Source organism: Microtus pennsylvanicus, chromosome 4 (genome assembly GCF_037038515.1).
Source record: "Microtus pennsylvanicus isolate mMicPen1 chromosome 4, mMicPen1.hap1, whole genome shotgun sequence".
NCBI lineage: Eukaryota > Metazoa > Chordata > Mammalia > Rodentia > Cricetidae > Microtus > Microtus pennsylvanicus.
This window is the reverse complement of record NC_134582.1, coordinates 10293111-10306511: the sequence shown is the minus strand read 5'-3', so window position 1 is coordinate 10306511 and position 13401 is coordinate 10293111. Positions and strand designations below refer to the sequence as shown.

The 13401-nt window shown below is 47.7% G+C and overlaps 1 protein-coding gene across 4 annotated transcripts in view; it reads left to right on the top strand.

Moving 5' to 3' along the window:
• The window catches only part of St8sia5 (ST8 alpha-N-acetyl-neuraminide alpha-2,8-sialyltransferase 5), a 78859-nt gene continuing 65458 nt past the window's right edge, over positions 1–13401 (top strand). Inside the window, exon 1 of one of the 4 annotated variants that reach the window (XM_075968226.1) lies at positions 1–425. In XM_075968226.1, coding sequence (XP_075824341.1) covers positions 295–425 — 131 coding nt within the window. In that variant the 5' untranslated portion in view covers positions 1–294. The remainder of the gene's footprint in view (positions 426–13401) is intronic. The other 3 variants (XM_075968225.1, XM_075968223.1, XM_075968224.1) reach the window with 3 other exon arrangements.

Below are 13401 nucleotides of genomic sequence, written 5' to 3'. Positions count from 1 at the left end.
GTCTCGGGCACCTGCCGTCGCCCCTCCACGGGCAGATCGGCGGCTGCGGGACACCGGCGCCCAGAGACAGCAGCACGCGAGGACAGGCCTGGGGCTCGGCGTACCGCCTCACGACTAGCCCTGTCCTTTCGCCACCGCGGCCCCGGCTGCGCTCGCGGGAAACTTTGCCCGGCGAAGTCCTCTGCCCTCCTGGCCAAGCCTTGACAGTTCACCTAACGCCCCCCGGGGCCCCACACAGCGCGCGTGATTGCCACGCCGCCCCGCACGGTGCATCCGCGGCGCCGGGCCGCCAGGATGCGCTACGCAGACCCCTCAGCCAACCGGGATTTGTTGGGGAACCGAACTTTGCTCTTCATTTTCATCTGCGCCTTCGCCTTGGTGACCTTGCTGCAGCAGATCCTGTACAGCAGGAGCTACATCAAGAGGTAAGAAAGTCTGAGGGATGGAATACACCCAGTCTAGAGGTGGCCAATAGGCAGCGGTGGCTTTCTCCGAGCAGGTGACAGGAGGTTTGCCCTTAGCCAGAGCGCACCTCCGTGGTGTGCCCTATGGCATCTCCATCTCTGCTGCTAGCTGGAGGACAGCACCAGCTGTGTGCCTGTCGTGGTGTGTGTGTGTGTGTGTGTGTGTGTGTGTGTGTGTGTGTGTGTGTGTGTGAACTTTGTTCTATTGTGAACGTGGGCAGCACCTTGGAACGCCAAGCAGCTAAACTGACCATAAATGCATGTGCATGCCCAGAGCTGCGCTGTCCCCCAAAACCTACATTTTCGTGGTCATTTGGCTGTGATTGGAAGGCCAAAGGTTTCTTTTTTTTCTTCTTAGTATGGCAGTCATAAATTTTTGTAGGGGACTTTGGAGGTAAAGGGTTTTTTTTTTTTCTCCCCAGGAACCCGGGATTAGGTGGGATGGTAGTGGTTGGTCTGTGGCCACACAAAGGGACAGTAAATTTTAGATCTGTGAGACAAACTGATGGCCTTCGAAGTAGATGGTTCTTTCCCATTCTTAGCCCCAAAGGTCAGAGCAGCAGAAGTTGAGCTCTCTCGCCCCTTCTCCATCCACAGCCAAACTCCTTGAAGAGAAAGGGCAGTCGATGCTGTTCACAGCTTCAGTCTTGGTGTGCGAAAGATGCACGGGCATGCCAGGCTCCGGCGGCTCTGCTGCCCCGTGGAGCCTGAGTTGCTGCCGGCGACCTGCCTGCCTGGAGGTGGGAGCTCTGCCCACGCTCCCGGGTGAGGGTCTCTAGTGGAAAGAGCCCCTCTCCTCTCTGTTTGCAGGCCCCTCCTTCACCACCAGTGCCTATCTCATCTCACTGCCGTCCATTCAAATGGATAGCAATGGAAATGTCTACACACACACACACACACACACACACACACACACACTCTCACCATCTCAAAAGTGCCTCAGTAATTAAGTGCTGTTTTCTTCCCAGTCCTGGGGTTTGCATTGGCCACATATGCTCCTACTCGGGGCTGCCCAAAGAGTGGGAGGGGGAGGGTCGCTGTAGTGGGAGAGCTAAGCCATCGGCTGTCCTTCCCTGTACCTCTCCAGAACTGAGGGCTATGTGACCCCTTGCCTCGTACATTCTTTTCCAGTCACCCACTGCTCCAGACTTCCCCAGGCAGCTCTCTTCCCTAGTTAGCACCAGCTCGTGTGCTCTGTGTGGTACTGGTGTCTTTAAATACACTTTCTAGTCTCCTGACTTGCTGTGTTTGATCGGTTCCACTAAAGATGGTTCCCCAACTATCTGCCCTGCAGCCTTGCTGGATCTTGGTACCTGCTTCTCAGTGGGGGCAGCTCTTGGTTTCCTCCTCCTTCTGGTAACTATCCAGAACTGCTGGGGCTCATGGAGCTTCTGGTGGGACAGGAGAGAGACATTAGCTCAAAGTAGGTGCCAACCACACTACCGCCGATTTTTCTGTCAAACTCTGCCTGAGTCTGGTTGGATGGACTGGTTGCCCAGAGCCCAGCAGGTGTATCAGTTGGTTCCCATTCTCCATCTCTCAGAGACCCTGATCGCTAAACAGCAGGTAAAACCTTGCAGGCCTCACTTCAGGAATCCTGTTTAATGCAACCAAACTGTCGAGACTGGTATATGTTCCATCCTAGAAGGGAACCAAGGAAGGGATGCTATAAAGAGGCTGATGATGGGATTAAAGTCTGTCTCTGGAAGCAAACGGCCACACGTGAGATAAGAAGTACATGGCTGAGAAGAGCGTCTGATGGGCCAGGGGAGACTGCTTGGGGAGGTGGAGCTCTCATGGGCCCTGAAAGCAGGCTAAGATCTAGATAGGGGAGGGACACTCACAGCTATAAGGATGGAAGCAGCAGCCCAGCCTGGGATACAGGCATGGAGCTGTCCCTTCCTGTGTCTCCCTCACCGATCTCACTTGGCTCCATTTCTGGTCTGTCTTCAGGCTCCCCTGGTTCTGTGTCTCGCAACTGACTCAGTTGCTTATGTGTCCTATTTCATCACATATCATAGTTGCTAGGAGTTGGCTCCCATCAGGAAACAGCAAAGACCTACAGGGGAGCTCCCTGGGAAGGCCCTGAGATACAGATTCCTGGGCCCTTGGGTCGAACTCCTTTCTAGGTTGTCATCTGGAAACCCATCTCTCTAACAGGCTCCGAGGAACTAGTAGCAAACTCACTTGTTGCTGCAGATCAGTAGGTCTCTGTCAGGTTAATTTCACCCTTAGACATTAGAATAGCTGTACCGTCCACACTTCTATGTGTACTACGGTCCTGTAGTCCGTGCTACTATGTGTACTATGGTACCACGCAGTGCAGAGCCTGCACTACGAGAGGGTTCTTTCACAAGCCCGGGAAAGGGCCTGGAGATTCACGCACGCACGCACACACACACACACACACACACACACACACACACACACGGAGACATGGGTCATTCTTGATTTCCCCAAGAATGCTCCCTTTATTGTATTCAGGGGCAGCTTATATAGGGATCCTTAACTGATAGCCACGCCCTAGCCAAACACACCAGAGACCACTCGCCTCACATCAGGAACTCCCAAGGGTCTCATGCTCAGAGCAGCTGCAAACGCAGGAAAACAAGTTGTTTTCTAATTCAGAGTCTGGGGGTCCACAGCCCCCAACAAATAGCCATGTCTTTAGTTGTCACACGGGGACAGGAGATGTTACTGTCATCGAGGAGGAAGCCAGGGGAGATGTCTGAAAACTCCCCAAGGCCCAAGTTGCCTGCCACAGCCAAGATGGTTCAGCCCCAAATGTCGGTGGTGCTGAGGTTGAAAGCTGCACTGGGCCAGAAGCTCTGAGCTAGGGACTACAGTTTGCTTTAGGCTGCGTGTGTGTTTAGTAACAAGTCATTAGTAAGTATGGAGAATGAACAAATGATTGGAGACAGGAGTAGATGTGTGTGTGTGTGTGTGTGTGTGTGTGTGAATGCGTGTGTGGGTGTATGTTTAGTTATAGTCATTGGAAGAGACATAATGAAAAGATGGATCCCATGATGTAAGGGGCATCTTGGTTTGTGTCAGACAGCAGTGATAATGGTTTCAGTGATGTGCTCTAAAGGATAGATTGAGCGTGGTTCTAGGTCATGGGGAGTAGGGTAGTAACTTGGTAAAAGTGCCTGGAAAGGAAGGTTATTTAGGTGTAGTACAGGAAGACTTGGAGGAGGAGGGACACCTGGGGTATAATCTTAGCCACTCAAAAGTGAGGGCACGGCTCAGGGATTCAGAAGACAGCGTTAGAGGACAAGGATGGCAAGGTCGTCTAGTGATGTGGAGCCGTCACAGAGTGAAGTGGGTGATGTGGGTCGATGTGTTTTATTTATCCATATATTTATTTATTTATTTTGAACCCTCCGTCTTGCCTTGGGGTGTGCAATGGAAATTTTGACAAGGTCCACCATATGCCACTAAAATTCTAGCGACGTACGTCTGTGGGGGACAAAAGGAGCAATGTGATGACCTAGTAAGAACCATCTCTGTGGAGCAGAAAGCATACCCCATGGCTTGGGAGGAAATGACACGGAAGGAGCAAGGTTGTGATGTGCTTGGCTTCCCATGTCTGCTTCAGACTTACTACACATTAAGTACTTACTATACACTGAGGACATACTACATACTAAGAACATACTTACACTGAGTACTTACTACACACTGAGTATTTACTATATACTAAGTATTTCCTATGCACCGAGTACTTACTCTGCACTGAAAACATACTATACACTGAGTACTTGCTGTGCACTGAGTACTGCTGTGCACTGAGTACCACTGGAAGTGCTGAGGATAGTGTGTGCAAGGGCCCAGGTATGGAGAAAGTGAACAAACTCACGGACTATGAGGAAGACAGAAGGGCTTGCATAAAGGCATGGACAAGGGACCCTAAGGGCGAGGAGGGAGCTGCTTCAGGATTATTTGGCTTACAGAGAACATTTGAAGTGGTCTTAAAGAAAGAGGAATGCTCCTTGGGCACAGGTGGAGGTGGAAGGAGGTTCAGGAGGCCAGCATGAGCCAGGGATGAAGGACTGAGCAGTCCACACACAGCAGGGCTAGAACCGCACTGTCGAGGCAGGGAGACAGACACAGAGTGTGGAGAGCAAAGTGAGTGTGTGTGTGAGGAGTGTGTCGGAGGACGGAGAATCATGGTTTGAGTGTGTGTTCGCTTGGACACGGAAGGCAGGCTGTCTGGAGCAAGCCAGCAACTCTCTGGAGAGGAACTCTGAAATGGCACAAGAGGAAGGGCCAGGCTAGCGATGAGGCTTTTGGAATGAATCTCTTGCCATCAAATCAGCGTGTTCTGAACTTTTATGATTGTGATGTCCAGTAAGAAAACAATATCCTTGGGGATAGCGAATTCTGTGAAGTAAGAGTTGGCTTTACTATGAGAATTGTGCCCTGATATTTTCTACTCAATTCATCAAAACACTGTAGGGAGCTGGAGAGATGGCCTCAGCAGCCTCCTGCGGAGGACCTGGGTTTGGTTCCCAGCACCAACGTGGTGGCTCACAACCATCTGTAGTTCCAGTTCCAGAGAATCAATTGTCCTCTCCTGGCCTCTGTGGGCATTGTACCATGGTGCATTTTCCATACATGCAGGCAAACACATACACGTAAAATGAAAATAATTAAAAAACCCTCTAGAAGAACTTTCCGTGGCTGGGAATGTAGCTCAATGGTAATGGTGCACTGGAGAGCACGCACAAGGCCCCGGATTCAATCTCCAATACCCACCTTTCTTTTTCATTAAATATATATATACACACACACGTACACACATACATATATTTATTATTTGGCCTTAAGAAGAAAGCTCTAACACAGACTGCAACATGGATAAACCTTGGCACTCTTACGCTAAATGCAATGAGACAGATACAGGTGCTGTAGGGCTCCACTTTGATGAGGTATTTGGAGTTGTCAAACATAGAGACAGAAAGAAAGGTGATTGCTGGGTGCTTCGAGGAGGATGAGGTATTAGTCATCATTTAATGGGCAAAAAAAAAATTCTGCTGGGGAAGATGAAAAATCAAAATGGGTAAGCTTCCTGCTCCTGGCTGTACGCTCGCTCACAACTGGGTAAAATGCCAAGTTTAGACCATGCAGTTTCTTTTTACACTTGTTTATTTGTTGCATGTGTACGTGTGTAGGTGTCTCGGTGTGAGTGTGTAGGTCAGAGGACAACTTGTTGGGAGTCAATTCTCTCCTTCCACTGCGTGGATCCTGGAGAGCAAACTCTGGCTGTGCAGTGTGGCAGCAGGGGGCTTTATATGCTGAGCCATCTTGCTGGCCCCAGGTTGTGGATTTTACCATAGTAATTTTTTTTAAAAAAAATTTGTGAATAATCCACTCGATTTGGTCTGATTGGGAGTTCTGTTGGGAGCTCTCACCTTCAGCTGGAAAGATGCTGATCTCTAGGAGTACGGGTGGAGAGGAGCAGTGTGCGAGGTCCTGGGTTCAGACCTCACCACGATCCCCTCTCTGATCCGTGTGATGGAACTGGATGGAAGAGGAGGGGACAGAGTGACAAGTGACAGTGGGCTGAGCACAAAGGGCTCCTTGAGGAATGAATGCCTGCACTCATGAGTAGAAAGGAGCTGCCTCTGGAATCTGAGAGACGGGGAGAGATGAGGAGCATGGGGGATGGGAGGGTGCCAATCCATTCTTCAAGCCACAGCTGTTTCTGTGTGTCTGCCATTATGACTAGACTGTGTGCAGGTTGTTCTGTGGTGGTGTTTCCACTTCTCTAGGCTCCGTGTCTGAGTGGGGTTAATGATCGCACGGAAGCCGGTGTTTACCATGGGCAGAGGGGCAGATGTTTTTCATAGCGGCCACACCATTCCACACTGCCACGTGGGACCCTTCTGGGCCTTCATCTGTGACCAGCTCTTCTTATCAGTCTTTTTCAACACAGCAATTCCCATGGTTTCGGAACAGTGTCTCCCTGAGGCTTGACTTTGCTCTTTCCAGATGACTAAAGCAATGGAACAAAGTTTTGTGTGGTCACTGGCTGTGTGTATCTCTTCTTTGGGAAAATATCTATTCAGGACGCTTGCCTACTTTAAAATTAGAGTATGTGCCTTTTTCTTCTTGAATTGTAAGAGTCCTTTATATATTCGAAGTGTAAGTCACTTATCATGTATTGTTGATTTTCCTGGGTGGTTTTGTCACAAGCTAGAGTCATCAGAGGAAGGAGCCTAAGCTGAGGAAATGCCTCCATGAGATCCAGCTGAAGACATCTTTCTCAATCAGTGATCAATGGTGAGGGCCTAGTCCATGGTGGGTGGTGCCATCCCTGGCCTGATGATTGTGGGTTCTTGATTAAGGTGGGCTGAACAAGCCATGAGAAGCAAGTCAGTAAGTAGCTCTCCTCCATGGCCTCTGCATCAGCTCCTGCCTCCAGGATCCTGCTCTGTTTGAGTTCCTGTCCTGACTTCCTTCAGTGATGAACAGCAATGCTGAAGTGTGAGCCAAAGAAACCCTTTCCTCCTCAACTTGCTTTATGGTCATGGAGTCTCTGCACAGCAATATAACCCCCAAGACATTGACAAGGAATTTCTCTCATTCTAGGAATTATATTTTCCGTCTTATTTATTTTAAAATTTTATTAATTCATTTATTGTTCCGTGCGCAGGTGTTTTGTCTGCATGTATGTCTGTGCACCATATTGTGCCTGGTGCCCTCAGAGGCCAGAAGGAGTCAGATCCCCTGAGGCTGGAATTGCAGATGGTTGTGAGCAGCCATGTGGGTGCTGACAATCAAATGTGGGTCCTCTGGAAGGACATCTGTAGTAATGGGGCAGCGGGGCTGCGTCCCCAACACCCCAGCCGCCTGCTCGGCTAGCTTTTGCCCCGAAATAACACACACAAACTGTATTCATTTAATCACTGCTTGGCCCACTAGCCCTAGCCCTTACTGGCTAATTCTGATATACCGATCAACCCATCTCTAATAATCTGTGAGCACCGGTCTTACCGGGAAGATTCTAGGTCGGAGCTTCATCGCATGTGTCTGCCTGGGAGTGGGGCATGGCATCTCTCTGAGGCATCCGCTCCCGAGAGGAGAGCTGTGGAGTCTGAGCTCACTTCCTCTTCCTCCCAGTGTTTTGTTCTGTCCTCCCACCTATCTCCTAACCAATGAGATGGGCCAAGGCAGTTCCTTTATTAGCCAATGACCTTCCTCCATCAGACATCCAGCGCTCTGAACTGCAGAGCCAGCTCTCCAGACTTATTTTTATGTCATGTGTGTGAGTGTTTTGCCTCATGTGTTCATGGGCACCACGTTCATGTGATGCCCACAAAGGTAGAAGAGGGTCAGTGCCCCCAGATCTGGAGACACAGAGGGTCGTGAGCCGCAGTTTGGGCACTGGAAACAACAGAACCTGGGCTTTAGCAAGAACAGTCAATGTCTTGACTGTTGATCCACCTCCACAACCCCCTCCTTTAGTTTTTTTAAATGAAACCTCTGTGGCCCTGTGGGTCAAATAAGGGCCTGGGCATGTCAGGCAAGTAAGCTCCCACTCAGCTACGCCCCGGCCTCACCTTCTCTCTTACAGCTGTTCTTTGAGGCACAAATGTTTGCAGTTTTGATGAAGTCTGAGCTGTCAGTTTGTTGTTGGTGTGGCTGGTTGCTGCTCATTAACCATCCATTTGTAAACCGTCACTTAGGGCCTGATCGCAAATATTTACACATATATTTCCTTCGAAGCATTTTTATAGCCTTTGCTCTTACACTAAGGTAATTTCGAGTTAATTCTTGGACATGCTATTGTAAATCCTGATTATAAAAAGAACGAGAAGATGCTCTCACCGCTAGAACCACTTACTTAGGTCTCAGTAGTTTTTGGTACAGGTGGACATCGTCTAGCAGTTACAAACGTTTTATGCACTCATAAACTATGTTATAAAGATTTGTTTTTCTTTTGAGTCTTACCCTTATATCAATGTCTACAGAATGATATGCCATTTGTCTCTACTCTTTTAACGTGGTAAATTGTGTTCATACAACTGGCCACAGTAGTGGACACCCGTGATCCCAGCACTCAGGAAGCTAAGGCAAAGGATTTTGGTTTTGAAGCCAGCTCGGGCCATATAAAAAGATACCGTCTCATAAAAGTGCTCCCCAAAAGACATATTAATAGATGCTCAGCGCAGGATTTTAGGGCTAAGCTTAGCTTTTCCTGTGCTAGGCAATGTGAGATTTTGTTGGCTATTATTTTTAGTTAGGGTGATCTTGGCACACATTACCTTTCCCACACTGTCTCTGCCTTTAAAGAAAATCTTGTGAAACAAATTAGGAATAGTCCTTTTCACACTGTTCTTTCAGGGATGAAGAGATGGCTCTGCGATTGTGAGCACTGGCTGCCTGCCCTTTGAGAGGAACTGGGTTCAATCCCCCGCATCTTCATGATGTTTTACAACTCTCTGTAGCTCTGGTCCTAGGGACTCCAAAACCCTCTTCTGGCATCTACAGATACCAGGTACACACGTGGTGTCCAGATACACATATAGGCAACACCCCCACACATACACACAAAATAAATAAGTTACAAAAAACCCAAATCTGTCTAGCAGATACAAGTTTTTGGGAGTGTCCTGTGGCAGATTCAGTAGTGCTACCCACTATAACTTTTCACGCCTAACATTTTTCCTTTTGGAAATACTTTATCAACTACTTCCTTTAGTGATTTGGGACTATTCAGGTTTTCTATCCCTTTAACTTTTGCTTAAGAGTTTTCTAGAAATTAAAGAAGTTAAGTTTAATGGCATGAAGCTTATGAGTTTCAATTATTCTTCGCTATATCTATATTTTTGTCTCCTTTAAAATAATTTAAAATTTAAACATTTGTTTACTTATTTCCTTATATATTTCCAATATCCATTTAAATACTTTACATATATGAGTGTTTTGAATGTGTGTGTACTCCTTGCATGCCTGATGTCCACGAGGGCCAGAAGAGGTAGCAGATCCCGTGAGGTGGAGTTGTGGATGATTGTGAACCACTGTGTGAGTGCTGAGAACTTAACCTAGGTCCTCTGGAAGAGCAATAAGTGCAGATAACAGATAAGCCATCTCTCCAGATCCTTATTTTTATTTTAAATTATGTGTATGAGTGTGTGTTTGTACATGTGAGTGCAGTGCCCAAGGAGGCTAGCAGAGTGCTTTGGGTCCTGGAGTTAAAGCAACAGGCCTGATGTGGGTGCTAGGAACTGGGTCCTCTGCAAGAACAGTATACACTCTTAACTGTCGAAACATCTTTTTGTCTGCTTTTCTTTTCTTTTTTGTGTGTTTTTTTTCTTTTTTGGTTTTTTGAGACAGGGTTTCTCTGTAGCTTTGGAGCCTGTCCTGGAACTAGCTCTTGTAGACCTGGCTGATCTCAAACTCACAGAGATCCTCGTGCCTCTGCCTCCCGAGTGCTGGGATTAAAGGCGTGCACCACCGTCACCCGGCTCGTCTGCTTTTTATATGGTTTTGATAATCTTTGTAAATGATGGCATCTTTCCCGTGCTGATTTTCTCTTGAACATTCACTGCTTCACTTGTGATTATGCTTTGGTGGTATTCTGTCATGAATTTTCTTAACTTTCTATGTCTTTCTTACTATCTATATAAGCATGAATTTTCTTAACTCTCTATGTCTTTCTTACTATCTATATAAGCCATGAAGGCAGGAAACCACTCCTTCAACTATACTTCTTCAGCTGGGGAACGATGGCAATACCAACCACTATATGCTCATTTTGTAGATGGGGAAACTGAGGCACAATGAGATTTAAAATGTGTTTAAAGACATATAGCTCCTATCACTGGCATTTTTTATTCTATAAATTTAGAAATGTCTGGAATTTTCCATTTTTTATTTTCCCTCCTCCTTCTATTTTTTTTCTAGCCCCCTCTTCCTGTTCCTCTTTCCTTTCTCCTTCTCCTTTCTTCTCCTTCTCTTTCCTTTTTTTGTTTTTTGTTTTTTTGTTTTTTGAGACAGGGTCTCCCTACAAAGCCCAGGCTGTCTTGGAACTTACTTACTTTGTGGAGCAGACTGGCCTTGAACTCACAGAGATTCACCTGCCTATGCCTATTGAGTACTGAGATTGAAGGTATGTGCCACTATGCCCTGCTTCTTTTACCTTCTTTCCAAAAAGCTTGAATAAATTTTATTGAAGCATGATTAATAAAAGCTCAGAGACAGATATCAGGGTTCAACCTGAAGACCAGAAAATCAAAGCAGCCAGCCACTGGCTTTTATCTCTACCTCAGTCAGAAAATAGTGATCCTGCCTCCAGGAATCTCAGAATGAGACTGTGCCTGAGAGCTGTCTCCTCTTATTTTATATTCTTCTCTAGTGCTGGAGTTAAAGGTGTGCACCCAGTTTTTATGGCAAGATAGTGTGACTACTAGGATTAAATGTGTGTGTCACCACAGCCTGGTCTGTAAGGCTGGCCAGTATGGCTGTTTTACTTTTCTGATCTTCAGGCAAGCCTTATTTACAATAAAGTACAAATAAAATGCCACTGTATTTTATTATAAAAACCTTGCAAATTAAAAAAAAAAGACAGGTGGTGGTTGTGTATGCCTTTAACCCCAGCACTCAGAAGACAGAGATAGAAGGATCTTTATGAGTTTGAGGCCAGCCTGATCTACAGAGTGAGTTCCAGGACAACCAAGGCGACACAGAGAAACCCTGTCTCAAAAAAACCAAAACCGAAAAGAAACAAAAAATAACTCTTGCAAATAAATTTTTAAAAAATTACACACAAAAATGAACCAAAGCCTATACAACTCGATGAATTTCTTTTAAAAATTGTGTTGGCTCGAAATGTGTAGAAGTGATATTTATAGTGTTGACCACCCCTTCAACATTTGCATGTCTTTATTTCATGCCCGATGCAACCAGGGTACAGGCACAGTTTGTGTATCTATTTTCATGATCTTTGGTTTTTACTTAGACAGCACATTTGTATTTGCTGCGACGGTTGAAGACTAAGGATTGATCTCTTTTATCTTGTTCTGTCTGATTCGCACGTCCTTCTCCCAGTCTCACTCTGGCCTTCTGTGTGGTGTTCTTGGTTTCAGGCAGAAGTTTCTAGGTTGACCCTTCACCTTAGGTAGGCCATTTTGGACTCTTGTGTGGGTTCCACAAATCCCTGGGATTGGCTGATGTCCCCTGGGTAGCTCTGGCTTCAGACTCACTCAGTGCACACTTCCTTGTCGTCTTCATGCATTTAAGAAGACACTTAGGGACACTGTCATTGTTGTCTTAGCATTTGTATGGAAGGGTGCTGCAGACAGGGCTGGGCTCCCTGAAGAACAGGCTCGGAGCCAGACGTTAGCATGCAGGATGTCTCCTACGGAGAGCTCTGGGGCTCAAGACCAAAGAAAAGGAGAAAGGGAGAAACAGAGGCAGCCTCAGTTGATCGCAGAGGCCTTTCAGCTGGAGTGGTCCTTCAGGTTTGCCCTGGTTTGGAGTGAGAGGTTAAGTCTTTGTGGCTCTGTATGGATCAGTTATTGGCTCAGGGCTGCCTCTGGCAGGGGACATAATCTTGGGAAAGGACACAGTTCCAAGGTGGGCTGGGGGTGCTGAGAGCTGCTGACTGGCAGCTCATGGTACCCCTGCAGATAAGGGTGGAGTCCTCATTCCTGTGGGCAGGGAAGGCACATCCTAGCTCTGCCAGGCAGCATATCTACGGTTGTGTTGGGAATTACATTTCTTGAGTGTCTCTGTTTACCTCCCCGTACATCCATTCAGAAGCCTTCCTCCTAATGGAGAACACTTGAAGCCCAATGTTCCGATTCTCAGTCAAGAGTCTTTTACATGCCTGACATCTGCCCTAACTCAGGCTTCTAGCCATGCTGTGCCCAAGCCTCCTGTTCCTAGCTGGCTGCCTGACCATCTAAGTCCACCCACTCTTTCCATTCTCAGCCCACAGTGTTCCTTTGTCCCTTGAATTCCTAGTACCCATGCTGGCTCTACTGAGAAGCCATGCTCAGTACTGTGTGTGCTGTGGCTTCCTGTGTCCATAGAGTGAACCTTAGACTCGAGCTCTCTTCCGACTGGGCCAAGTGTAGGGGACTCACATATACAGCCCAGCCTCCTCTTCCTGGTGCCCACAGGGAGGGAATCTAGGCTGCGCCATGTGGCTGGTGCACGCCTGAGACTCGAGGTTAGGAAATTGGGTCAAGGAAAAGGACAGCCTGCCTCTGTGCTGCCTTCGTGTGTATTTTGAGGCTCTTATCATGAAGCCAGCCCCCACCCAATCCTGCCCCAGGGACAAAGCTTGCTGTTCCATTTCCCAAAGAAAACAGGTGCAACCCAAAAGGCTGGGACCGTGGCGGGTGGATGTAGCTATCCAGAGCGTGGCTCTTGCGGGGTGGGATGTCCTAGAAAAGAGAGAGGATATTGAGCAGATTGTGGCCTGGGGCAGGAGCTGTGCTGTTGGCTTTACAGCTTGGCTGGTCAGGGCCAGCAGCTTCTGAGCACTTGCTCCAGGGCTGAGAATGAGGATAGACAGGAGCCAGCAAACAAAGCCTGCTGAGACCCTGCTCTCTGTGTCAGGCCTGTACTTGCAGGAACCTCAGCGGAGCATCTCCCTTAGCATGGCGCTGTGTCCTGCTCTGTGCCCTGCACAAGCGAGCAGCTGGAGTTCCAGTTCCTCCTCCAGTGTCCTTCAGAGATGTGGCGATACCCCATCATACCTGCATTCCATCTCCTTTTGCTTGCTTTTTCTTTCCAGCCCTTTCTGAATCATGTTCTTTTGGGGGAAAGTCGGTCTTGTATAGGGTTTAGCTTCTCCTCTTTATTTAAGTTTATTTACATCTCACCTAAAAATGTACCCACTTAACTTCTAACCCTAAGGATTATCCTAAGGACCCCCACCCCCACCCCGCCGCTGCATTCACACACTAGGAGAAGGGCTCAT